Genomic DNA, 27,453 nt, shown 5'->3' with positions numbered 1-27,453 from the left:
AATGGAGACCAACTTCCAAAGGAGGAAAAGGAAGCTTACAGCATGAGGGAGCACTCTTTTTCCTAAAGGACAGCCAGGAAGAGTAGCGTGAAACAAAACGTAAGGGTGGAATTGGAATGAAAGGTTACATTGATTTCAATGGGGGAAGGGGATGAGTGGGAGAAGGATTAGTGGGAGAAGGTGCCCATGGCCCATTCTGCTAAAGTAGCTATATTCTAGATGGCAGAATGATTCTTCAGAAATACAAACAGGGTGGTAACTGTATTGAAAGGCTGAGGATGCCCTGTATTGGGAGGAGAGACAGGAGAGGACAGAATGGGAAAGGATCAAAATACTGATGGGCAAAGGGGGAATAGGGCACAGGGAAGACAGGCCGTTACAGAGAAAAGTAAATTGGATATTTGATACCATTCCCATTTCTGTCCCTCATCCCCAATTAAGAGCCTGGATTCTGAACTGGAAGAACTTGGCCTCCAGTTGATTCTTTTCAATGCCAGTTTTGTGTGGAATAAGAGCATGTCCCTACATGGCCTCGGGATGGAGGAGGCAGCAGACCTGCATGGACATGTACCTTTAAAACTGAATTAGGTGAGAACAAAGGATTGCTTCTGTCTAAGATCTGCCTGGTCAGGTTTCAGGAGCTATGCCAACTTTGGTATCAAGGCTGGGAAAGAGGAGAGGCAATAGCATTCAATGGGAGGGTGATGTAAACAGATGCACTCTTGTACTAATCACTACATCTAAAGTCCTTTATATGAAACTGGATATCAAGGGCAAGCAGGGGAACTGTTAATGTAGTCTCATCCCTGCACACTCCCTTCCAGAAACACTTAAGACTGCCCACCTGATGGTGGACTCTCTCAGACAATTTCAACCTATTGAAAGTATGTTATAGGACAACTTAGAAGTTTAGGGCTGCATGTTTGTTTTGCTTATTTTATGACCACCATGAAACCATGGTTTGCCCCAAGTTACCACAATCCCTACTCAGACTGGAGCCACACATTAGATTGGCTTTTTACCTCAGATCAACTTGAAGACATTAATACCAATCTTTTATAATGGCCAGATCATTTTCTGATATCTTTGATATTCAATGGCCACTAACAACTCCCTAGGGAGGAAAGAAGCATTAAACGGTTTGCCTGAGATCACTTATGAGTCTGCTTGGATTCATGGGACAACATGGGGAGTTTCTTATCAGTTTACTCAGGAGTGTTTAATCGAGATTCTTATTTGAATTCAGAAACACAGAACTGAGGAAAATACTTGACAGAATGCCTGAACATCCTCTCCCTATGCATTGATGGGGGGGGGCAGTCCTCTTTGGTTTAGAGAGATGCTTCAGAAGGTAGTACGGGAGACACCTGCAGCAATGGCGTTGAAAAATAAAAAGGAAGGTGACTGAACATAAGATGCAGAAAGGGTGATAAAGCTTTAATATTTGTTCAGTTAGTCTATTGGCAGAATGCCATCCAGCAACCTTATTTAATGTGAGCTAAATCATTGTTGGATCCTCCAGTAGGTCACTATGACCACTTTACTAGATATTTTGCAGACAAAATCATACTTATCTGTTCAGATTAAATAGCAATAGCACTTAGACTTATACACTCCTTCATAGTGTTTTTACAGCCCTCTCTAAGCAGTTTACAGAGTCACCTTATTGCCCCCAACAATCTGGGTCCTCATTTTACCAACCTTGGAAGGATGGAAGGCTGAGTCAACCTTGAGCCTGGTGAAATCTGATCTACCAAACTGCTGGCAGCCTGTGATCAGCAGAACTAGCCTGCGCTATTGCACTCTAACCACTGTATCGATCAGATCCGGAGCGGATGGACCTCCGTCAGTGGACCAGACGAGCCGTCAACAGCGAGTCTTGAGAGACCATTCTGGGAGGAGTTTGACTCTGTTGCCCCCGAGGATTTGGACAGGTTGCTTGGACAGCTGCGGCCCACCACATGTTCAATGGACCCGTGCCCCTCCTGGCTGGTACTGGCAGCCTGGGAGGTGACACGAGGCTGGCTTCTGGGCCTGGTGAACGCCTCATTGGGTGAGGGATACTTACCAACCGCCTTGAAAGAGGCGGTGGTGAGACCCTTGCTCAAGAGACCTTCGCTCGACCCAATGGAGCTAGCTAATTACCGTCCAGTCTCCAACCTCCCCTTCTTGGCGAAGGTTGTTGAGAATGTGGTGGCGCAGCAGTTCCCACGACACCTGGACGAATCCGACTATCTAGACCCACGCCAGTCCGGCTTCCGACCCAGGCACAGCACAGAGACAGCCTTGGTCGCGTTGGTTGATGATCTCTGGAGGGCCAGAAATAGGGGTTGTTCCTCTATCCTGGTCCTATTAGACCTCTCGGCGGCTTTTGATACCATCGACCATGGTATCCTATTGCGCCGGTTGGAGGGGATGGGAGTCGGAGGCACCGTTTTGCGGTGGTTCGGCTCCTACCTCTCCGACCGGAAGCAATGTGTGTTGACAGGGGGGCAGAGGTCGTCCCTGAGGCCACTCACTTGTGGAGTGCCACAGGGGTCGGTCCTCTCGCCTCTCCTGTTCAACGCATATGTGAAGCCGCTGGGTGAGATCATCCGTGGTTTTGGGGTTGAGTACCACCTGTATGCTGATGATACTCAGCTGTACATTTCAACCCCAAACCACCCCAACGAGGCTGTCGAAGTGATGTCCCGGTGTTTGGAAGCCGTCGGGGTCTGGATGGGGGACAACAGACTCAAACTCAACCCCTCCAAGACCGAGTGGCTGTGGGTACCGGCACCGCGATTCAGTCAGCTGACACCATCGCTGGCCATAGGGGGCGAACAACTGTCCCCTGTGGAGCGGGCGCGCAATTTGGGCATCCTCCTTGATGCCCGGCTGTCAATGGAGGACCATGTGGCAGCCGTGGCAAGGGGGGCGTTCCACCAGGTTCGCCTGGTGCGCCAATTGCGCCCCCTACTGGACCGGGGTGCCCTGCGCACGGTCACTCATGCGCTGGTGACGTCTCGCCTGGACTACTGCAATGCCCTCTACATGGGGCTTCCCTTGGGACGCATCCGGAGACTGCAGTTAGTTCAGAACGCAGCCGCGCAGGTTATCATGGGGAGTACACGTTACTCCCACGTAACACCTCTCCTGCGCGAGCTGCACTGGCTACCTGTGGCCTTTCGGGTGCGTTTCAAGGTATTGATTACCATCTTTAAAGCGCTCCATGGCATAGGACCTAGTTATCTGCAGGATCGCATCCTACCACACACGTCCCTGCGACCTATCCGCTCACACAGGGAGGGACTCCTTCTGGTGCCGTCCGCTAGGCAATGCCAGCGGGCGACACCTAGGAGTAGGTCCTTCTCTGTGATGGGCCCAACCCTCTGGAATGACCTCCCCCCTGATATTCGAACTACCACCGACCTCCGTTCCTTCCGTCAAAAATTAAAGACTCACCTATTTCAATCAGCTGGCCTGGCACTCTCTTAGTTTTACCTCCTGGGGATATATTTTAATTGGGTTTGGGTATTTTAATTGGGGATGTTTTTAGGGTTTTTATGGTATATTTATTTCTTGTACAGCCTTATCTCCTCCACCCAAATGTATTTAACTGTTTTATATTATTGTATTTTTATCTGCATTTGACTGTACACCGCCCCGAGTCCCTTTTTGGGAGAGGGGGCGGTTTAGAAATCCAAGAAATAAAAATAAATAAATAAAATAAGTATCACCGCATCCCTTTTTTGAATGCTTATAAAGTCTTGTAACATCTTGCAAGGTCATCTGGGACTTTTTCAAGCCTATGACAGCTGAGGACAGGAACAGAGTCCTTTCTTGGATGAACTTCATCACCTGTATTTAGATCCACACTCCTCCTGGCTAGTACATGTGACCAGAGAGGGGACAACAGGTTGGCCTACAGGAGTGGTGAATGAATCCTTGAGAGGGGTGGTGATGGTGGCAGCTTTGAAAGAGGAAAGTGTGGTGCACCCCTTCCTTAAGAAGCTACTTCTTGACCCAGGTAGGTTGACATGCCTCTCAAAAAAACCACCACTTGTTTCTTTTACACTGCATTTCCTTTCATCATAATCTTAAGAATCAATCACATTATCTTTTCCTTCTTCTATCTTACCTGTAGAACTGCCGGCTTAACAGAAGCTATGCTGAGAACATCGTCAATCTGTCGACTATTGAAATTTGAAAGTCCAATAGCTTTCACCAAGCCTTTTTCCACCAATTTTTCCATAGCCTTCCATGTATCTTTGTAGTCAATATAATCATAACGCATTGTACCATCAGGATTCTTGGGGAAGAGATTATCTCCTCGCCTATTATAAAAAAAATAGATGACAAATCTATTGGAAACACCATTAAGAACAAATATACTTTAAAATAATTACTTAACTATTTATTAGTTACATTTTTATAGCATTATGATCAGTGGTGGGTTCCTACTTGTTCGGCTGAACCGATAGTGGTTTGGCGGCCTTGGTCGCTGAAACCGGGAATGACCCAGGCCTGCCACACCCCTGAACTGGTTCTTCAGACGGCGCCGTAGGCACCGCCATCTTGTTTTTTGCTTCTGCGCAGAGCAATTTTTATTGTACTGTGTAGGTTTCAGAAATCCATTACAGCAGTGGTTGTCCAAAATGTCTGTCTACCTTGCGCAGAGTTTATTTGGCTTTGATACAGTTTTAACAAGCAAAGCAAAAGCAGGGATAGCAACAGCATCTTATTGGTACATTTTACTTGTCAATATCTAAGTCCATCCCAACCAGAGTTGAATCTCACATAACTCCCTGGTACGGCCTGTCTCTGCTAGGTGAGCTCATAGGTTAAAAGGTAAAAAGCCACTGAGATCATGGCAGTGTGCTGCACATGTCTTTACATAACCTTTCCTCTATTCCTACAGTACTGCACATGCACGCGCACGGTGCAACCGTGAGCGAACCAGCAGTAGTGACTGCCAGAACCCACCCGATTATGAACTATACAAATTTTCACAGTATTATAAACTATAAAAATTAATAGTAACTCTCCAGAATGAATGCACAAAACAAAATACCTCCTGGAGTCATGTTTAATTTTTCCTAGAGTGCTTTCAGAACATCAACATTGTGATAGGAGTTGGATCATATGTGACTTCCACAATGTTCTTTCCCCACACACACACACATTTTTTTCAAAGGAGTACATTTCAGCCTCTATCCCTCTCTGTTCTCCTACCCTGTGCCCCAGGTTTAAATAAATAACAAATTGAGGTTTAATCTCTTAATTTTCTCTTATTAAAACGCACTCGAAGGCATGTGGCCAGTGCATAAGGTAAAGGTCCAGGTAATCCAGCTTTAGATCTTGCAGTGTCTTCCTTAAAGCTGGCTCCACGTCTTCTGGGTGGTGTTTGGTGTTCCATAGCTTTGATGTAACAAACAGCTCTTCCCTTTTAACAGCCTTTAAAAAGAACAACAGTGAATCATGATTGTTTCAAGTAATTCTGAATACAAGTGAAAACATGTCACCAAAGAAGAGCACCAACTTACATATTGCTCAATTCAATATGACTGTATTAATATTTAAGGTTCTATTTCTGGCTGAGGAGAAGAGAATGAATGGATGAATCTGTCTGATCTAGGCTTAACAAGAGCATGAAGCAAACTCCTGGTCCTGACAAAAAACCTTTTATTAATTTACTGTGAATTCTGCTCATTCACATCCAACAAAGTCTTTCAAGGGGGGATTTACAGTCACAGACCTTATCTGACTTGGAGAGCTAACAGGCTGATATCTTCAAAACTTGGCAAGGACTCTTGGAGAGTCACAAACTAATTAAGGAAACTAATTGTCTCCTGCAAACTCCACTCCCCTTTGCTCCTCTTTTATTTCCTCTGGGAGGGGCCATTTATCATCCACCTGTGGCCTTACTCCCAAGTTGACCCCTGTTCTTTAGCTGTTCCATTCCTCTGGCAACTCTGTGCATGCGCACACTAGGAACAGGCTCCAGCTGTTCGCCTGCCTCACTGAGGTCTGACTCTGAAAGAAGCTGATAACTGGCATACGGCTCTGGCCACCTCTCTGCCTCCGACACAGACCCCTCATCAGAGCATTCCCCAGACTCCAGGACTGGCCCATGTTCCTCCCCAACCTCCTCACTGTCTGAATCTGCTGCCAGCTCCACCGGCCGCTGGCGGGCCACAACAGAATCTGTATAGAATGGGAGACGCTTCACTCCAAAGTACAAATAAGTTCTAAAATTCTTATGAGATTATTTAGATCTCTTAAGACATCCAAACAAAACCATTTCTATGAAAAGGTACTGTGTTTCAAAGTTTTAACATACCATCATGCCACATTTAACATAATAATGTTCACTTTATGCCAAACATAACAAGCAAACTTTCATTCTGTCTAAATTATGTTTTGTATATTTTCTCCTTCCTTCTAATTCATACATTCACTTCCAGAGTTTTTTGTAGGAGAAACATGATCATATTGACAATTAGATGCTATCCTGACAATACTTCTTCTTTTTTACATATTAAGTTCATCTTTTCATTTTAAGTCCATTCCTTATTTATCTAGTCATAACCTACCTTAGTGTTCCTTCCTCCAAGTTGAGTTCATCTTCTGATGATTTGAAGAGTATGTCCATGTTTTCATGCTGCCAATACTCAAATGTTTTGCCCCTGCCTTCTAAGATGTTTTTTCTGGCTCAAGCTACAACCCAGCTTTTCCCCACACATCTCCCCTTCAAGCAGGAACCATGTTCAACACTGCTTAATTTCCAAGCTCAGAAAAGCTACCATCTGCTAAAACTCTTTTATCTCTCCATCCTGATATTAAATATTTTCTTCCTCACTCTGGCTCATGCTTACTCAAACCAGCCATGTACAAAACTGTTCCCATTGTGCAATGATTTTTATATTTCCATTATTAAGAACTAGTCATTGGGGCATGAGACACATTTTACATCTAATCAAGCTTTTTTATGGCAGGTGGCACAACATACCATTTTACAAGCTTTTATATGCACTAGAAATTAAACATTTTTTTAATTAAACAAAATGAAAGGTAATAAAAAAATACTCTTATTTTGCAAGTGTTTGTCTATTTAATAAAAAAATATTTTGATGAGAATTTATATGTTTAGGGAAATTGTGGACACCGCAGGACCATTGGGCATTATTTAATTTTGTGCACTGATTTTGTCAGAAACATGCAACACACCAATATGACAAATATATAAATACATTTTGCCACCTTCTCATTTGTATGCTACATGCATTTTATCTACAGAGATATCAAAATATAATACTTTGTAGAAAATTGTGGGTATCTTGTGGTTTGTTGGTACCATAAAAAAGAATACAGGTAGTCTTCAACTTATGACTGCAATTGGGACCAGAATTTCAATTGCTACGCAATCCAGTTTGCATTACTTCGCAACAGCAATACCTGTACAGGTAGCCCTCGACTTACAACAATTCACTTAATGACTGTTTGAAGTTACAACAGCACTGAAAAAAGTGAAATGACCATTTTTCACACTTAGGACCATTTCAGCAACCCCATGGTCATGTGATTTACATTTGCATGCTTGACAGCTGACTCACCTTTATGATGGTTTCAGTGTCCTGGGGTCATGTGATCCCTTTTGGCAACCTTTTGACAAGCAAAGTCAATGGGGAAAACTCGATTCACTTTAACAACCGTGTTACCAATTTAACAACTGCAGTGATTCACTTAACAACTGTGTTAACTGTTAACAAAAGTCGTAAAATGGGGCAAAACTCACTTAACAAAGTTCTCACTCAGCAACATAAATTTTGGGCTCAATTGTGGTCGTAGGTTGAGGACTACCTGTTGTCCCAGCTGCTGTTGTTAACTAAATTCCACAGGCATTAAGTGAGGCAACTTCCTGCTAGCTTCCCACAATCAGAGGAATTGATACAGATTGAGGGATACCTGTATGCCGATTATATAAGATACATGTCCAAAGCAGAAAATAGGACATACTTCATCAGTTTATGATATATTTCTGATTCGTTCTAAATTCTAAGATTGTTTACTGATTAATAGATCTTTTTGTGCCCTCTCTATTATGAATACAATCCTGGCTTTCACTTTCTGGTCACTATATAATAAAACTTCCTCTCCATAGATAACTAACTATAGCTTCTCTTATAAAGTGTTTCTTGTGAAGACCTCAGGAGGGGCAGAACATTAAATAAACAGAACCAGGAGGAATTTACAACACAGAATCACAGCAGACCATTTCTTTTGATTGCCACATGATGGTACATAAAGAGAGGTAATTACAATTGTTCAGTAAGTGGAAGCAATATGAAATAGACATGGCTTTGCATAGCTGGCGTTTCCGCCTTTCCTTTTTAACAGGAACCCAGAGAATTTCTTTATTTTACCTTGTCAGCCCCAACAGTCTCCTGGAAAGCTTCACCTATTTCTGCTTCGTTGCTATAAGCTGTAGCACAGTCAATGTGGTGGTAGCCCACACTAAGGGCATACTTTACAGCCTCTTTTACCTAGAACCGAAAAATGAAAAGAACAGTGGATTAGAGCAAGAGGAAGCATATTCCAAAGGCTACTCTAATTTAATAAGTAACGATAAGACAAATAAAAGAGTTGTTTAAGATACGTTGTACAGGGTGGGGCATACCCAGAAGAAAGACAAAAGAATGACAGAAGGGGAAAAAACCTGTAACTCTCACTGTATTCTCAGGAGAATTGGTGCTTTCCTTGGAGATTACTATGTAAGCACAATAGTCAGAATTGCCACAGAAAGCAGCCTCTTAGAAATGCGTATTATTTCTGTTTTTTGACAAAAAACGATGTCATTTATTTTAACAGGTTTTCCACATCTACAATATTGCCGTGCATCTGATTATTTCACCAGCTTTTTTGCCTTGATAAATAGCTGCAAATTGTGAGAATCAGAAAATGGCACTAGGAAATCTCTTGTTCAATCATGTAAAAAGATCCCTGTTGAATTGAGTTTGGCTTCTGATGGTTTCATGAATGCAGGTTTTCTTGGTGACACTGGGGCAGTGGTTTTTAAAACTTCCCACGACTGGAATTTTTACATGTTCTTCCATTCAAATATTACATCCCACTCCTTAGCTTTTTCAAGACCCGCCAAAGTGGGTTGCTACTTGCTGCAGATAGATTGAATAATAGCTTGATTCTGTAACCTTGATTCTGCAAATTTCCTTCCCTCCAGCCGTGCTCTGTAACCCTACTTTGGTTTCTTATTATATTTCAGTGCTCTCTGCTTCACACAGTAATATCTTGCCTTGATTTCTATTCACTGCACTATTGCTAGAAAGCTGAATTTAGCAGATATGTTTCTGAACATAAACGGAGTTCTGAAATAATATTAAATATTTAAATAACAATAATTTTAAAAAGATTTATTACAAAGACAGAAAACTCTTACTTTTACCTTACCTATATCTTAAAGACAGAAAAATAGGAAATTCCCATTCTCTTTTAAACAGAGACTTACTTAACTAAGTAGAGCTCATATGAAAAACAGATATAAGGTTTTATGTGTGGAAACCTGTCTGTCATTTAGCTATTCAGACTAGTTTATAAATGCAGAGTTGATGCATTCTCAAACAACTATACAATATTGACTCTGGCTTTAAATTTCTTCTAGCTACAAATTATGCTAAATTATTTTGGATTGGTCATATTTCACTTTTAGTCATAATTTGGTACATTTGTTCCTTTGGCTGGATATCAATCTTGGACCATCACAAAAACAGTGATCCTAGAAAAACCAGTGTATACTAAGTTCTAACGGTTGGCTAAAGGAAATTGGTTAACTTTCACCCTTTCAATTGGCTTTGCAGTATTAAAAGAAAGAAAATATTGGGCAATATGAATCGATATGGAAGTTCACTTGGTTTTTTTAAAAAAATCTGAGGTGTAGTAATATGTATAGAGATGGAGCTACCGGTATTCTTCGTCTTTACCTAACTTCCCTCAACTTAATAGTGAACTACTTACTTGTCCAGCATCACTCTTCCAAGTACCTAATCCAACAAAAGGCATTCTTTGTCCAGTGTGAAGCAAAGCATAGTTGCATTCAAAAGACATCTTTATCTAAACAAAATGTAATGATAGTTTAGATTCAAATTGTTTAACTGTGCAAAACAGAAAACCTGTAGATTTGACTGCATTTGTACTGTTGATAATGCCATTCAATTTAAGGAAATAATAATTGGATGAAGTGATGTATTACACCAACATTTTAGTTAATATTCAGTGCATTCATTTTATACTCTATCAAGGGCAACAATTTTAAAAGAACAACCAAAAGCATAAAAATAAATAATATCTGAATAAAATGGAGTGAAACAACATACTTAACAACATTACAAAATAAAGGAATAGCCTACTAAAACAACCAATGTAACAGCTTCAGTGGTCTACCTGAACAAACATACCTTGTTCTCAGAAACAAGGAGAACAATAAATGCAAAAATGTCTTTTGTATAACTCAGGGAACTTTTGGGACAGGTTATTTGTATTATGTAATTTTAATGTGAATTAATTTTTGTTTATATGCATGCAGACACTTTTTATTGTTTAGAACCACATTCTATTACTTTTTTAAGCCTACAGAGAGGAAAAAGTATTTTCAAACAAATAGGGCTGTATTTTACATTTGGTTGCAAACACCTTTGTCTTGCCTTGCCATTTTCACAGCACAGTAGGAAACATTAAACTTTGTTCACTGACTAACCAGTGAATGAGCCTTGCAGTGCTTATTAAGTGAATGTGTATTGACAAATTACTGAGTTTTCAACTCACCAAATGCAAAAATTGTGCTGCTTTGTTTGGTTCTTGAGCTATGCACAAAAATGGCCAAATATAATGTGTTTGTTTTGAACAGGGATATTTTGTTTCATATTAAGAACTTAAGATTTTTTTGTGTGCATGCTTCTAGATTGCAGGTAATTTGTAGACGAGCAGTCTATAGGTTAATTCTTAGTGCAAGTTCCTACACAACCTTGTGAACTATTCTTGGCAAAACAAATGATTATGTTTAACGGTATGGTGTTGTAATACTTTTCCACAACCAGTTATTCTTCTAGGAACAAACTCTGAACATTCTAAGAGCGCAACATAAACTTTGACTCTAGAAGTTATTCTTGAAGTGATTTTATTGGAAGCTGGAATAAAAGGATCTTATTTACCCCTGCTTTTATTTCCCTCATCCTTTTTTGAAATTGTTTCCTTATATCCACCTTTAAATTATATAAATTCCATAGGTAAAGATCTGTGAACCTTTTTTTTTCTAAATTACCAAAAATATGGAAGTGCTACAGAAATAATTAATCAGCCTCCAAAACAGAACATCTTAGAACTGTGATGGCGAACCTATCTCTAAGCCATCTCTGTGGGCACGCGCACCGTTGCCAGCTGCTCTTCTGGTTTCCAGCGCACTGGCCAGCTGGTCTTTGCAGGAGCCGGAAAACAGCCTGAAAACAGCCCGAAAAACAGCCAAAAAACAGGCATGCACATGACAATCAGCTGGTCTTCGTGTTTCCGGTGCTCCGGGCTATGCACCTTCATGCACATACATTCCGGTTTGGGCACTTAGTGCCAAAAAGGTTCTCCATCAGTATTTCTCCAATTCAAATACGAGGGAACAACTATGAGTACTGCTAAAAGTCTCTCTGTGAGGAAGCAAACAATTACAAGCATCTTTTTTTCATCCCAGTCTAGTAAAGTGCATAGAAGAGCTAAATTCTGAGAGACTCCAAACAACTACTTCAAAGAAATTCTATGAAACCCTCTAACAGGGGAATGTGGATAAAAGCAACACTACCAAAATAAGATTTTTATGCTGTTTGCCATTGGACGGAATGCCTAAGAAACCACACATATATTTTATACTAATAAAACACATAATCCACGCATGTCAGATTATAATAAGAAAAAGTCATCTCAACTTTCTAAACTGCATCAGGTAACTGAACATTAAAAATACATATCTATTTTGGAGATTCTAACCTGTAGAGAAATATGGAAGAGTCCTGAAAAAGAATATGTCAACCATTGATAAAACATAAGTTTAGCCTGGGAAAGTTTTATATCAGTGCATCGGGTGTTACTTCTCACTGACAGTCCATTTTCCATTGTAACTTGTAAAGCCGATCATAAATAAAGGACTACCTGTAAAACATGTTGCAGTTGTCCAATAATCACATGGTGATTAGGGAACACATCATTGTGTACAAGGCATCCCAGGTCTAAAATTGGCACATCAGCTATAACAAAAGTGGCAACAGCTGGATGAGGAGCTAAGGAGGATTATAAATTATTCCTTTGAAGAGAGAGTCATTGCAGAAAGAGTCTTACTGTAGCCTTATTGATGGCAAGCAACCTGGACAAGTGGATTTAATTTAATCTTGTTTTGCACTATCTAGAACTTGACAGCCTCCAGTTCAGCTGTCAAAACGTGATCCAGCATAGGCTGGTGTGGAAATGTAGAAATTGTCAGCTTACTGATAGCACTGTACCAGGGGTGGGTTCCTGCCAGTTCTAACCTCTTCTATAGAAGAGGTTCCACAAATCTACAGTGCTGTTTAGAACCGGTTCTAGCTCCCTCCCTGCGCCCGTCCGCACATCATCAAGATGAAGCGCGAGAGAAGGAATTCTGGGAGAATTCCACAAGTCTTAAGGTCTTAAAGCTGTCAAGTTTGAACACCCCTGGGGTTTTTTTTCTAAAGGGTTAGGGGTGCAAGGGTCTTGTAACTTGGCAGCTTTAAGACTTGCCTGCTTCAAATGCCAGAGTTTCTGAGCCAACATTTTGGTTGCTAAGCAAGAGCGTTGTTAAGTGAGTTTCACCACATTTTACAAGTTGGCTACGCCCACCCAGCCACATGGCTGGCAAGCCACTCCCACCCAGTCATATGGCCGGCAAGCCACTCCCACAAAGCAGGCCACACCTACAGAAGACGTTCTAAAAAAACTGAAACCCACCACTGCACTGTACCTTGAAGCAAACTTTCATATATGTGAAATACCATAGGGTGGGGGAAAGTACACACCACAAGGGAGTGGTCATGGATTCAAGCAGTGTTCCCCTATGATAATTTAGTGGAACCCCCTGCTTAGGTAGGAGTGCAGTGATTGTAACACAGTGCCCTGAAATCCCAACCTTCACAGACAATCCAGTAGGGTACCGTGATTAAGGGTGCCAGGTGGCATTCAAAATGCTAGAACAAAAAGGTACATTTCCACAAGAGATACTAAAGGCCATTGACCAGTCATATGATAGGATCTGATATCTGACAAGCATATCCAGATGTTTCATGTAGGACCTTCCAATATGGAATACTTGCTGCTTTCAATACAACATTCCCTAAAAATAAATAAATCTGTCTGTCTGTCTGTCTCTCTCTCTCTCTCTCTCTCTCTCTCTCTCTCTCTCTCTCTCTCTCTCTCTCTCTCTCTCTCTCTCTCTATCTATCTATCTATCTATCTATCTATCTATCTATCTATCTATCTATCTATCTGTAGGAAGTTATCACCTAGCCCTCTCCCAGAAAAATGAAATATCCTAGGAAATATTGAAAAGGCAGAATATTATATTTTCCTGGATGTGAAAAAGGGAGAAACACATTTTAAACACTAAATTCCTACAGCTTCCTGCCCATCCCCACTTTTGTCAATGGGCCATTAAGAAGGCCAAGCTAGTCCACTTTACATAATAAAGAGTTCTCCTCTTCAGCTGTGATGGGATTAAGGCAGGATAATAAGCCTTTACTCAACTGACCACATGGCATCTGAACTCAATCAAACCTGAATTCAAAACAGCCTAGAGGGTTGCCCCTGCATGGGCCCATGTGAGTCTGGCAACCAATCAGAATACATTTCTTACACAGGAACAGGAAACAGATAGGTGGGGCAGAACAGATTATAAAAATCCCTGCAAGCCCTTCTCTTCCCTTCTCTTCTTCTCCACCAACATTGAAGCATGTGATCACATTTTCTGTTCAGGACTCAGGCCATGTGGTCCTGTCCACCAGAAGGACATTTCTCCCAACAATTGGCACCCCCCAGATGGGACTCCAAGCTAGCCTAACAAATGGATATGGCCCAGGTAAGCCTCCCATGCCGGCACAGACCCCATTGAGTCTGTGGGTGGACTTTATCTTGGCCTTAGCCATTTGGATCTAGGCTTTAAAGGGGTTTTGAGTTTGAGCTCAAAGGCTGCCTGGAAAGAAGGTGAGTACCTCTAAATTTTAATTCTCTAAAATTTAATTTTAAAGCATGGGAAATGTGTGTATGCCTGCCTGTGTGTGACTAGTGTGTGTGAAAATGGATGGAAAAGTGAATGGATTTTTTATTTTTTGTTGTTGCTGCTGTTTTTGTCCTGTGAGAGAAAAAAAAAGCTAAAGCCCATAAGAAAGTTAGTGAGAAAAATGGAGGTACGCATACCCGCTCCGACAGCACCCCTCCTGGGTCACTGTGCGGCTGGTCCTCCGGGTCTCTTTCCCCAAGACTTGAAACTGTAAGAAAAGTCCCTGCGTGAAAGGGCGCGAATCGAGAGAAGGTTCCCGCGGTGAGGAACGCGTCAAAAGTCCCTCCGAAGGGCACCCCCAGAAAAGTCCCTCCGAAGGGCACCAATAAGACCCTCCGAAGGGCAAACAGAGAAAGTCCCTTCAAAAGGGCGCGAAAGGTCCTCTAAGGACGCGAAAGTAAAGTGGGGAAATACGAAGTGGCAAACCCGGCTAGGATGAAGTGAACCCACATCTAAATGGGATCATGGGAAGCGGTAGCTCGAGGGTAGCCATGGAAACCCCCCTAGGGGAGTTGTTGGGGGCCTGGGACGAAAAGCAAATGCCCGTCCTGGCCGGAATGAAGAAAAAAAAAGAGCAGATTGTAGAAAATGGGCTTTGCTGAAAGATGATACAGGAAAAACTAATTTGGCTGAAAAGGTACTTAAAAGGAAATGGTGGGATTTCTTTTTTTTTTCTCTTGTCTGTCTCTTTCTCTGTCTTCTATGTAACCACGTGGTTTTTCTTTGTTAAGATTTGTGCCTTCCCCAATTTAACTGGTGGGAATGATTTTGTTTGTGAAATTCATGAGTTTTGTTATCCCCTCTTTGTCTCTGTGTGTGTATGTCTCAAGGTAATTGTAACTAAGATGTCTCCAATCCAAAAGACAAGAATTTTAAAGTGTTCAAAGAAAGAAAGGAGTAAACTGGCAGAAATTGCCTTTGCTCAGTTTGTTGGGCCTAGAAAACTAACTGAAACTGGGAAGGGTCTTTACTTTGTGTCTGTTCTGGCCAGCAGAAACAGAGTAAAGATATATATATTTTTTTCCTTCCTTCCTTGCCTATACCTTAAAGTAACAACCCAGGAAATGTTTGCAAGAAAAGTTTCATCCTTGCATTTATTGTGTGTCTAAATGATTTTACCTGTCCATTTCTTTCCTGGAGCATGTGAATCCAGACCCCATTTCTCATCTGTGATATCCCCATAATGTTTATCTGTTTATCTGCTTAGTAACTAATGGTTTTATTTTTTTCAAACTCTGCCTGCAAGCTATCTACCCCCCCCCCCACGCTCCTCCCTTACCTCTAATCCTCCAACAATGCCTTTTCTGTGGGGGAGGGAACCTTGTTCTCATGTCTTTCAGCCCTAGAAGATTGTACTCTTCAGAAACAAAGGACTGCTAGCTCAAACCATAACTCTCCAATTTGCTGCTGGTGATTGCCTCCTGATAAAACCTGACATGAGGAAAAAAAACTTAGCCAAGCCTGGGACAGACTGCCAAGACTGACTGACCAGCCTTACCACCAAACCAAGCATGCCACCCTAGCAGACATGAAAGAACCCTGAAGGAGATGAAGAAGTAAAGACCAAAAGACTTTTCAATTCCCAGAAGACTGCTGAAAAGATTATGGGGAGGGTGGAATTTGATAAGTTTTCTTTCTCTGTTTCATTCACAGAAATTTATTATGCTTTCTTCCTTGCCTCATTTATATTGTAATCAGTTTAATGTATTCATGTAAGAATTGTATTTGAGAATGGCTAGCACAGCAAGTTCTGAACACCTTAGATTTCTGGCTGGTGGGAGGGAAATTTTGTCCAAAATGTCTGTATTTTCTGTATTGTAGAAGCAGCTACACACACACACACACACACAAAGAGAGAGGGAGAGAGAGAGGCTCCATTCAGAACTAGATTGAAACTATCTCCTTGACTTAACTCCACAAAGCTTTTCCTAGGTTGATTTTGCCCTTGCACAAAAGCAGATATCTCCCTTTTAATCCCATGGGGGAAGGGAAGTTCCCCTCAGGCAATTCCCCCACTTGAAGAGTAGCAGAAAGGATCTTCAAAACTCAAACCCTGACAGTGACTCCCCCTCCCCCCCCAAAAAAATGATGTTGCCCAGTAAAGCAGGACATGTTGCATTGGTGGTCTCAGGAGGAGGAATCCCAGGGCTCATTGTGTGTAACTTTTAAAAAAAATACTAAATAGCTTGTATTGCACACTAGCTAAACTCAATTTGGCCTCACTAAAATAGGAGCCAGGGCAAGTTAAAGAAATCCCTTGGAAATGGGCAGCCTGTACTTCTTTAAAAGGAAGAATCCTTCAATGGCTGTGAAGTTTTTTTGGGACTTCTGCTTGCTTGTAGTCTGGAAGCTCACAGAAAGTGATATCAAACACCTGAAAATAATTGGCATGGTAAATTGGATATTGTAAATTTCTTTCCAGAAATTGTGCCCTGGTTGCTAAGACCTTCATGGTTGAAAGCTCTCTGGGAGCCACTGAAGGGATCCTTCTGCTGTCTCTTTCAATGCTTTTCCATCAGAAAAATTAAGTTTCCCTGATCTGACCAATTTTATCTTTTGTCAAAAACATGTGCGTTCCACTCACATTTTTTTGAAAAAAAAAAGGAGGGATTGTAGGAAGTTATCACCTAGCCCTCTCCCAGAAAAATGAAATATCCTAGGAAATATTGAAAAGGCAGAATATTATATTTTCCTGGATGTGAAAAAGGGAGAAACACATTTTAAACACTAAATTCCTACAGCTTCCTGCCCATCCCCACTTTTGTCAATGGGCCATTAAGAAGGCCAAGCTAGTCCACTTTACATAATAAAGAGTTCTCCTCTTCAGCTGTGATGGGATTAAGGCAGGATAATAAGCCTTTACTCAACTGACCACATGGCATCTGAACTCAATCAAACCTGAATTCAAAACAGCCTAGAGGGTTGCCCCTGCATGGGCCCATGTGAGTCTGGCAACCAATCAGAATACATTTCTTACACAGGAACAGGAAACAGATAGGTGGGGCAGAACAGATTATAAAAATCCCTGCAAGCCCTTCTCTTCCCTTCTCTTCTTCTCCACCAACATTGAAGCATGTGATCACATTTTCTGTTCAGGACTCAGGCCATGTGGTTCTGTCCAACATTAAAACCATCTTTCCAAGCAGCCTCCATGTCTCCAGTGTCTTTTTCCCCACTTGGAGCCGAACCCAGAAGGACATTTCTTCCAACATATCTATCTATCATCTATCTATCTATCTATCATCCTGATGTCTGTTGAAAACTGAACTGTGCCAAGAGTTTAAAGTCCAAAGAATTCTTCTCCTTTTCTTGCTGACATCCTCATTTCTCAGGCAATGGAAAACGGAAGATGGGTAACTATTCTTTTTTTTTAACTCTTTACTGGCTTATGAAGAACATTTTGTTTCCAAGAGGAACATCCTGCAGTGATCTAAAAAGTTGTTTTATAAGCTTAATCATAAGAGGAAATTATGTTTCAAGAGCTCCCAACTATGCAACATCCTCAGTTTTTGCTAAGATCAGCTATAAAAGTTTTCCGCAGAACTATTTATTTTCTTTGCCATCATTGTTCTTCTGTTTGGTTGTGTGTGTTTTCTATTGTTGTTGGTTTTAAAATATTTTAACAATTTTAATGTTCCCAGGGTCATTGGAAGTTGGATGGTATTTAAATAATAATATATTCTCAATGAAATACTACCTATATACAACTAGAGTCCATTGGAGTTGGGTGGATAATGCACATTAATAAAATTAGAATGGAATTTAAATAATCTCTCTACTTCTATTATTAAATTTGTAATAAAAATAATATATCTGATACAGCAAATAAGGAAAGCTAACATAAACTGCAAACTGTACAAACATTCAAAGATGTGAAGAGCCCATTTCCTTTATTTATACCCTTTCAAACTACATATTAAACTATGTGTTTGCCATCTTCAAAGAGATACAGCTTACTGATGTATGCATTTTAGTTAGGATCCTTTTCATTTTTAGACAAAACAAAAGGAAGCAATACTGAAGAGGAAGCAAACAAAAGCTGAAGGCATAACGCACTATGTTTGATCGCATATCCACCACAAAATATATTCTAATATCTTCAAGCAAGAACAATTGTTTCACAGCTACTATTAAAATTAGATTGTATTACTTGTCCAATTAGCTTCAGTATTAAGATAAGAAACTACTATCCTTTCCTTTGGAAGTGAAGGTTGGATTTTGAAGAAACAGAATAAGAGAAATAATGAATTTAGTTTTGGGGAAGACTGCTGATAATACTGTAGTCAGCAAACAAACAAACAAAATAAATAAATAAACCAAACAAAAATCCCACTTGAGGCACAAATGGCCAAGTTCCAATTTTCCTGCTCTGGAAATATTATGCAAAGATTTAGATCTCTAGAGAAGACTTCAATGCTGAGAAAGGTGGAAGAAAATAGAAGAGGAGGACCCTGTAACAAGGTAGAGAGACACAATTGCAGCAGTGATAGGTGTACCATTAGAAGACCAACAGGGACAGACTATCATAGGAAAAGTCTATCTGTGTGATTGCTAAGAGCTAGTATGGTATCAACTTGATGGTGGAGATACTTCTGCAGTCTCAACTTCTACAACTGCAGTCTACAACTCTGTGTGTGTGTGTGTGTGTGTGTGTGTGTGTAGGTTGCACATACTGAAATTCTATACAGCTGTTATAAAAGCGGCTTCCTATGATATTTTTGTACAAGGAAATACTCTGTAATACCGAACATACATCAGCATAGATGTATGCTGGGAGAACAATAAATCCTGATTGTGATCTGTATGAAATATATTCAAGGTTTTTTTTTATGATCCTGGGAACAAAGTCATCAGCTTCTTGGTCCAGCCAGAAGCAGAAATAGTCTGAGAAATAAATCCTATCACTTAAATGGTGTCCAAGAAAATATGGATAGGACTTATCCTTCCAAGGTGGGTCAAATGAGGACCCAGATTGTTGGGGGCCATATGTTGACTCTGTAAACCGCTTAGAAAGGGCTGTAAAGCACTGTGAAGCAGTATGCAAGTCTAAGTGGTACCGCTATCTTACACACTTTACTTGGAAAAAGTAAACTTTTTCCACTTTCCACTAAGGCATACGACTAAACCTGCAGTTTGAAATACATAAAGGCACGCATTGTGATTCATTTTCTAATATTCTCTTACTATTCCCCGCTAAATTTAATTCTTTCCCCGTTATTTGGAGTGGAGATTTCCCTCCATACCCGCCAGTTCAGCCACACGTTTCACCCCACCCCCTGACTCTGCACAAACCAGACTGACGTAAATCCAGACAAAGGAGATTAGCTTCGGGAAAGTCACAACAGCTCACTCACCGCTCGCCACTTCTAGTCCTTCTCTGGAATGCAAAAGAAAATAAAATTTAAAAAAACGCACCCTCGCCTTTGACTTTAATGTTTCCGTTTCCGGGTTTAAAATTTAACCGAGCATTCCTCAGTCTTTCTGACTTTTCCAAGCCACGTGAGCTTGCGGGGTACCGTATTTCCCTTATTTCGCAAGTTACCGGCAGCAGAAACCAATCTCATTAGACCCCGGCTGCTCAATTTATTGCAGAAAAATGCCTCTGACTTGATCGGCTTTTGGGCATATATAAAATGGGCACGTTTGTTGTATAATAAGTTTAAATGCAGTTCGGTTCACTACGATGCAAAAAAGATGCCGAGACTTCAAAAAGTGTGCAGAAAAGAGGCTAAATCGTCTGATGAACGGTTGAGAGAGCTAGGTATATCTAGATTCAATCTAGCCTATCGAAGAGGTGGGGGGGGTATGATAACCCTCTTCCAATACTTGAGAGGCTGTCACAGAGAAGAGGGGAATGATTTATTCTCCAAAGAACCTGGGCACTGGGCAAGATACAATGGGTAGAAGTTTGTTAAAGAGAGATTCAACCTAGAAGTAAGGAGAAATATTTCTGACAGTGAGAACAATTAATATAATAGCTTGCCTCCCAGAATTGTGGGCCCTCCATCACTGGAGGTTTTCAAAAATAGACTAGACAACCATTTCACTGGAGTGGTATAAAGTCTTCTCTCTTGAACAAAGATTGGACTAAAAAACCTCTGGGGCCCTTTCTAGCCCTTTGTTTCTATGTTCTACGTTCTTAATTTTTAAAGTGTGATTTGGTTTGCACAACAAAGGGATCACAAATTAGTTACCTGTAATCACATTTTATAGCCTAGCAAACTCATCCTTTTGGCTTAACACAGAGGTGTCCAAACTTGGGAACTTTAAGACTTGTGGACTTCAACTCCCAGAATTCCCCTGGCTGGCTGGGGAATTCTGGGAGTTGAAGTCCACAAGTCTTAAAGTTCCCAAGTTTGGACACCCCTGGCTTAACAAGTATGTTCTATAAATACAGTCAATTAAATTAAGTAAAGTGTGGTTAAGTTAGTCATTGGCTAGCCTGACGTATGAACGTAATAACTGATTTTATAAAAATGTTCAAGTCATTTTTTATTTTACAAATTATCTACTTGGGTATTTTAACAGGCAATTATGCACAGATGTATGGCATACACAGATTCAGGTTCATGACCAGGAGCTACTTAAGTAAACATCATGGTAGAGTTCAGCTATTCTCAACTGAGTTCTTACAACATACTAAATAATAAACCATAACTAATTTAAAATGAATAAAGCTTGTTAAAGTTACCAATCATCAAATGTAGAAAAACTCACCCATTGGGATCTTCAGATCTGGTAATTTGCAGCTATTATTTCAATATAGCGTTACAGCATTAGCTGATGGTTAGACAACTACACAGAATGTGAGGTGTGGGATGGGAAGAAAAGATGATGATATTCAAGTGTTGCTCAGTAGCCTGGTAGATTGCTTATTATTATGGCTATGAATCAGACTCCAAAGAACTTCATAATTAGTATGTCTGAGGAGTAGTAGCTTGGGTGGTAGTTAAGCTGTTGGTTTGAGCTGCGAACTTGGCAATTTGGTTGCAAACGTTTGGTCACCATTTGAGGAGAGTGTGTTTTGAGTTGTCAGAATGCACTGATGATGCTTTTGAATGGTGACCAAATGTTTGCAACCAAATTGCCAAGCTCGGAGCTCAAAGTAACCTAACTTCATAATTAGTGGCTGAATTAATCAGTTCTCTAATTGCTACACACCAAACTGGATAGCCATTATTATTTCTGTTCAAACCTTTATGATCTGTCAGGACAATATTTTAATAATGCCTCATCACATCACTTTTCTGTTAGAACTTTCCTACTTCAGCATTCTGGAGTGGAATGAGGAGATGGGGACAACCACATCCAGATTACCATGGGCTGCTTTTCTGGAAGTGGAAAAACTACCCCAAAATGTTCAGATTAGTCCATAAGGGAGAAATGGAGCATTCTGGGAATGGAATTGATTTAGAATTTGCATATTTGTTTCATAGATCTTTATTTTGGTTTTATTTACACAATATACGTAGTTAACACAGAATAATGTGATTTGTTTATCATGTTATCATTACATTTGGACTCAGTTTGTGTAGTCAGTTGTGGTTTATTCAGTAAACTACAGTTAAGTAAATTATTGCTTAGCATGAGTGCACACACCTAGAAATCTGGCAGTATTTCACATAGTTCTTGGCATAGTCTAGCTGGACTTTGAAATTAATTGTTATTGATTAATGTATCTCTTTCACTTTTGCAATTATCAAATTTATATTAAAGTTAAACATTACCCCCCAAAGATCAGGCAAGATTCTGTATTGCATTTTTAAAATAATTTATTTCCCGAAACTTAAATATTGCAACACAATCCGTAAGAAGAGTCTTGTGAATCAGGGCAAAAGCATTTCAACTTGCTTCTCCAAGGCACCTGAGGGTAGAACAAGAAGCAATGGGTGGAAACTAATCAAGGAGGGAAGCAACTTAGAACTAAGGAGAAATTTCCTGACAGTTAGAACAATTAATCAGTGGAACAGCTTGCCTCCAGAAGTTGTGAATGCCTCAACACTGGAAGTCTTTAAGAAGATGTTGGATAGCCATCTGTCTGAAACGGTATAGGGTTTCCTGCCTAGGCAGGGGGTTGGACTAGAAGACCTCCAAGGTCCCTTCCAACTCTACTATTGTATTGTATTGTATTGTATTGTATTGTATTGCTTCCAAGAATATTACTTTTTTCAACTCCTGTGCATAATTATTTGGAACTAAGAATCACTTAATGTCATATATCTTATTTTTATGTGTAAACACTCCAGTAATACACTATACTTGTTCAGCCTCCTGACTTGTTTAATGTTAATCCATTTTTTTATTCTACTGCTGTTTCAGTAATAAGACTTTTTGTCATAATATTTCCACCATTGACTGAATTTGTATGTATATGTTTATGGAAATACTGGAAGAATCATAAAGGCAACTGGGATTTGGGCAGGTGTTGTTTGTTTCTGAAATGATTTATTATTGTACTCTCAGTCTACCATCACAATTGCTCCATGCATTTGGCCCAAATCCATATCTCTGAAATATAGAGAAGCAAATCCCAGTATACAACCCATTATGTCTCAGTAGTGTTATATACCTGTTACGATCATAGCAAATGAGACATGACCCAAGGGAAAGAAAAGTTGAGCAGGAAAATAAATTGAAGAAGGAGTAAGTAAAATTTACTACAGAAAAAATAAGTACCTCAGAGTTTTCATGCCACACCGAACCATAAACTAACCCCATTGCTGGATGCTAAGAGCAAAATCTGATTCAAGTATCATTAAATGCATAATTGTTAAATTGCATCATTTATAGAAAAATAAACCAGGCACCATATAAATACAACATGTAGAACAGTCCAATGCACACCTTCAGGAGAGAGATAAAAGTTCCATGAGGATAGGCTCCAGCATGAGTCCAAAAGCTTGGAAGAATAAACCTCTGGTCCCAGTGACTGACTCAGATTGGGTTGTATAGAGAAATAACACATGCATTTGCACATATGGTTTGTCATGGCATATTAAACCAAGATTTTCTCAGTTTACTGGATACTCATGGCAGACTAAACCATAAACCAATAATAAGCTCTACAATTCATTAGACTAAAACATAGTTGTATAGATGGCCTTTGTGTATCATGTAAAGACAGATATCTTGTCAATAACACTGGTAATTTAACATCAAACTGAATTCCATTACCTAGGGTGAAAAAGTTCAAATTCTACAGTAAAGCTACTTTCCTTAGGTCTACTCACAATCATAAAATAATATGCAAGCATTTGGATTCTCAAAACTATTTGACAGGATGCTTTTAAAAAGGAAGTCAGAGGGAAGAGAGAAATGGCATGTTGAAATCATACCTATTTAATGGCTAGATTGATGAAGCATATTAAAGAATAGTTTTTGTTTTTTTAGTACAAAATGTCAACCCAGAAAATTGTGGCGTATATAATGAAAGTTTATTAAATATTCGTAACTCAACATGTTGTATGAATCTAGCTAAGATATTGGAGTAAAAAAGGTTGCAGGTTTTCATATAGTAAAAAATACGTCAACATTTCTTTTTTTAGTTGCATTACTTCATGGTTGATAGCAAACAACCAATTTATTTTCTGTTTATTTAATCATTGTGCTTGTAATAGCTTACACATAAAATGAAACAAATGTAATTGAAATTTCAATAGAAAATATGCAGATTGGGAAGCCTAACTTTAATATGAGCTAAAGCAGAAGTATGGCAATCATTAACATTTCTTAAAACTCTCATTCAAAATTCAGGAAACTTAAAAAAAAATTCTAAGACTTAAAAAATAAGCAATTAGATATTAGATAGGAAATGAATTACTTTGGAGTGAATTTTGTCAATTCATTGTCCTGAATCCAAATACAATATTTAATTTCCACTGTTGTTAATGACAGAGTTCAGTCATGAGATATAGAATGATGAGTTAAATCATAAGTAGCATATACAATAAAAAGTGCTTTTGAATCTACAGTCAATGATTGACTTTCTCATCATCATCATTTTAGCCATTGTCTGCCCACTGCAGAATGAAGGCCTCCTCTGCATGTCTCCAACCTATATGTGACACAATATCAAACCTAACAAAGCATGATTAAACTGTATTTGTGAACCTTGATTCAGATTATATTTGCATAACATATTGAGCCACATGTATGGCAACGATAGTGTTATTGTATTTAGTGTGTTATATACATCCATCACTGATTAGTTTATAGTTCTGTAAATCATGAAAACATAGGAAATCAAATACTAATAATGGTTGAATTTACTTATTATATTTTTATCCATTTTTTTGCTGAACATATATAATGCTCTTTCCTCTTCCTGTTTACCCCATAACACCAGCTATGTGAGATGGTTTGGGCTGAGAGTGAGTGACTGACCCAAGGTCCCCCAGCTTTCATGCCTAAGGTAGGAATTTGTGATAACTTAGCATATTATGCAATTTGCTTCTGAATCATTTTCTCATCACAGACTAACAGCCCCCAATAATTTGGGATAGTATATTTTATAGGGAAATTTAATTTCAACAATTTCCATTTTTATACAGATTTAAATTAGTATTTTATGTACCCAGTATTCTAATTCCAGCTGGTAATTTAGAAATAAAGCAGTTTTCTATAACTTTAAAGCATCTTATGTGAAACTCCCATTTTATAACAGGTAAAGCCCGGTAAATCTCATAAAGTAGTTTGTACTGCACTTTAAATGGTTTGCTTAATTTTGACAGGGCCTTTCTCCACATAAATTTAATAAAATAACTGTCTTTCTTATGCCATGTTCTTGAGATGCTATCTTCATTTTGTCCTTATCTAATGCATGAGACAAACTTAAGTCATTATTTGTTATACTGGTGTTAAAAGTAGTGTTTTCAATTTAGGCTAAGAGTACCCAGTAGCAGTTCCCATGTGTGTCTAATCTGACAAACTTCATTCCTCAGATGGTAGTACTCTGATAAATCATATGGGATCGGATTAACCCAGGGTTTATTAGCCACTGCAGGCTGATATAGATATTTTCCCCCTCTGGGGCCCAGACACTTTTCTACACAACTCTTTCTCATAGAAAGAGCTGGGGAGCTGCTGGGTTTTCAAAGACTGGCGCGCTCTGAAAACAGGAGAAACAGTGGTTTGAAACATCTAATTCAAACAAAACTGCTGAAGAGCTGTTCCACAACCCCCAAACCTTGATTTAATTTAAAGCTGCACAAGCCTACTTGAACAGCAGTTCAGGAAACTTGTGAATTTGGCAAGAAGATCTTAGTTCTTTTGTTTTTCTATGGAGAGGCAGGAGTGGGTGAAATCACCTGTCCAAACGTATACCCTCCTAAGTGGTAGCAGTTTTGTGTTTGTTGGTAATACTTAGAAATAAGATGACAAATTCAGAGGATCAAACTAATTGCTTTGCATAACATACATATATACAAAATAAGAATGTCATAGTTCAGAAACATGCCCAAACAAAGGCAATGAATTTCAGATAGGGATTAGTAGTAGTGTTGAAAGAAATGTCCTTCTGGGTTCGGCTCCAAGTGGGGAAAAAGACACTGGAGACATGGAGGCTGCTTGGAAAGATGGTTTTAATGGTGGACAGGACCACGTGGCTTGAGTCCTGAACAGAAAAGGTGATCACATGCTTCAATGTTGGTGGAGAAGAAGAGAAGCGCTGAGGGAGGGGCTTGCTAGGCTTTTTATAACCTGTTCAGTCCCACCTCTCTGTTTCCTGTTCCTGTGTAAGAAATGTATTCTGATTTGTTGTCAGATTCACATGGGCCCATGCAGGGGCAACTCTCCAAGCTGATTCCAGGTTTGGTTGAATTCTCAGATGCCATGTGGTCAGTTGAGTAAAGTGCCAATATTATCATGCCTTAATCCCATCCCCCTGGAGCTGATGGGGAGAACTCTTTATTATGTAAAGTGGACTACCTTGGCCTTCTTAATGGCCCATTGACAAAGTGGGGAAGGGCAGGAAGCTGCAGGAATTTACTTTGTGTTTAAAATGTGTTTCTCCCTTTTTCACATCCAGGAAAATATAATATTCTGCCTTTTCAATATTTCCTAGGATATTTCATTTTTCTGGGAGAGGGCTGGGTGATAACTTTGCACAGTAGGAATGTTATATTTTATGGTAGCATAATTTTTTGCTAACTCAAGAGCAGAAGATTGCAATTTAATTCAGCAGTAGGACAAAACCTTTCCTGTGCTACCCATTTTTGTTTGTAAACCATGTTACATAGGTTATTTATGTTTACTGACTGTATATACCGGGTGCAGTGTTAGGTTACTGCCAGTACGCCCCAGTACAGGCACCGTTCCGATATAGTGCTGCGGAGGGCCCACCTGCCCACCCGCCCTCCTTACCTGTATTTGACCCAAGCGGGCCATTTGCGCATGCACACGTATTGTACGGCGCCTGCATGATGCTCTGCCGAGCAGCTGGAGCGTTGTGAGGTGGTGGTGCGCATGTGTGTGCAGTGCACGTGGTGTGCGCCCAGCCCTGTTACAGCATACTGCTTTCGACGGGATCCGGAACCCACCACTGACTGGGTGGATGTACATAATTGTGTGCACTCTTCTGTTTATACTAAAATGTAACGCAATTTATAACAACAAATAAAATACAAAAATCCGTATCAGTACAATTAAAAATAAAAATTATTTAAGGCAGAAACTAAAATATTGGTTAAAAAAGATACAATGTTGTCATTTTTTAAGGACTAGGAGAGTAGAGACCCAATGTACTGGGGAGAAACTTCCATAGCCCTTTCCTGCATATTCAACTGCTGAATTTATGGCTGTGCCCTTATAAAAAATGTGTCCTGCTGATCTGATTACTTGAGATCTAGTTAGATTTCATTTTGATTGTTAGCAATAAAGAAATTTTGTTAGCAATAAAGAAATAACTGGAAAGCCTGGAAATAAACTGGTATGTCATTCTCCTGGTTAATTTGTTTCCCAGTCCAATTATATTTTATATTTTCCCAACTTGGAATTCTAGCCTTTATCACAAGCAGCATAAACTTGCATATTGTCAATTTCAGATTGAACTTGATCATAATGCTCTTCAATCCCTCTCTCCTCTTTTGCATCAGTATTTGAAGCATAAGCTTCAATAACTGTCATATCAAAGGGTT

The 27,453-nt window shown here is 39.8% G+C and overlaps 1 protein-coding gene across 4 annotated transcripts in view; it reads right to left on the bottom strand.

The window, feature by feature from the left end:
• Positions 1–19,827, bottom strand: part of AKR1A1 (aldo-keto reductase family 1 member A1) — a 29,952-nt gene extending 10,125 nt beyond the window's left edge. Inside the window, exons 1-5 of one of the 4 annotated variants that reach the window (XM_081949226.1) lie at positions 19,675–19,827; positions 10,012–10,107; positions 8,406–8,525; positions 5,285–5,436; positions 4,121–4,316 (exon numbers count right to left, since the gene is read on the bottom strand). In XM_081949226.1, coding sequence (XP_081805352.1) covers positions 4,121–4,316; positions 5,285–5,436; positions 8,406–8,525; positions 10,012–10,101 — 558 coding nt within the window. In that variant the 5' untranslated portion in view covers positions 10,102–10,107; positions 19,675–19,827. Of the gene's footprint in view, positions 1–4,120; positions 4,317–5,284; positions 5,437–8,405; positions 8,526–10,011; positions 10,108–19,612; positions 19,645–19,674 lie in introns of those variants that run through there. The other 3 variants (XM_081949227.1, XM_081949229.1, XM_081949228.1) reach the window with 3 other exon arrangements.
• Between the last annotated feature and the right edge of the window lie 7,626 nt (positions 19,828–27,453).

Source organism: Natrix helvetica, assembly GCF_964273705.1.
Source record: "Natrix helvetica genome assembly, chromosome: 3".
Taxonomy (NCBI): Eukaryota; Metazoa; Chordata; class Lepidosauria; order Squamata; family Natricidae; genus Natrix; species Natrix helvetica.
This window is presented reverse-complemented; position numbering and strand designations above follow the sequence as displayed.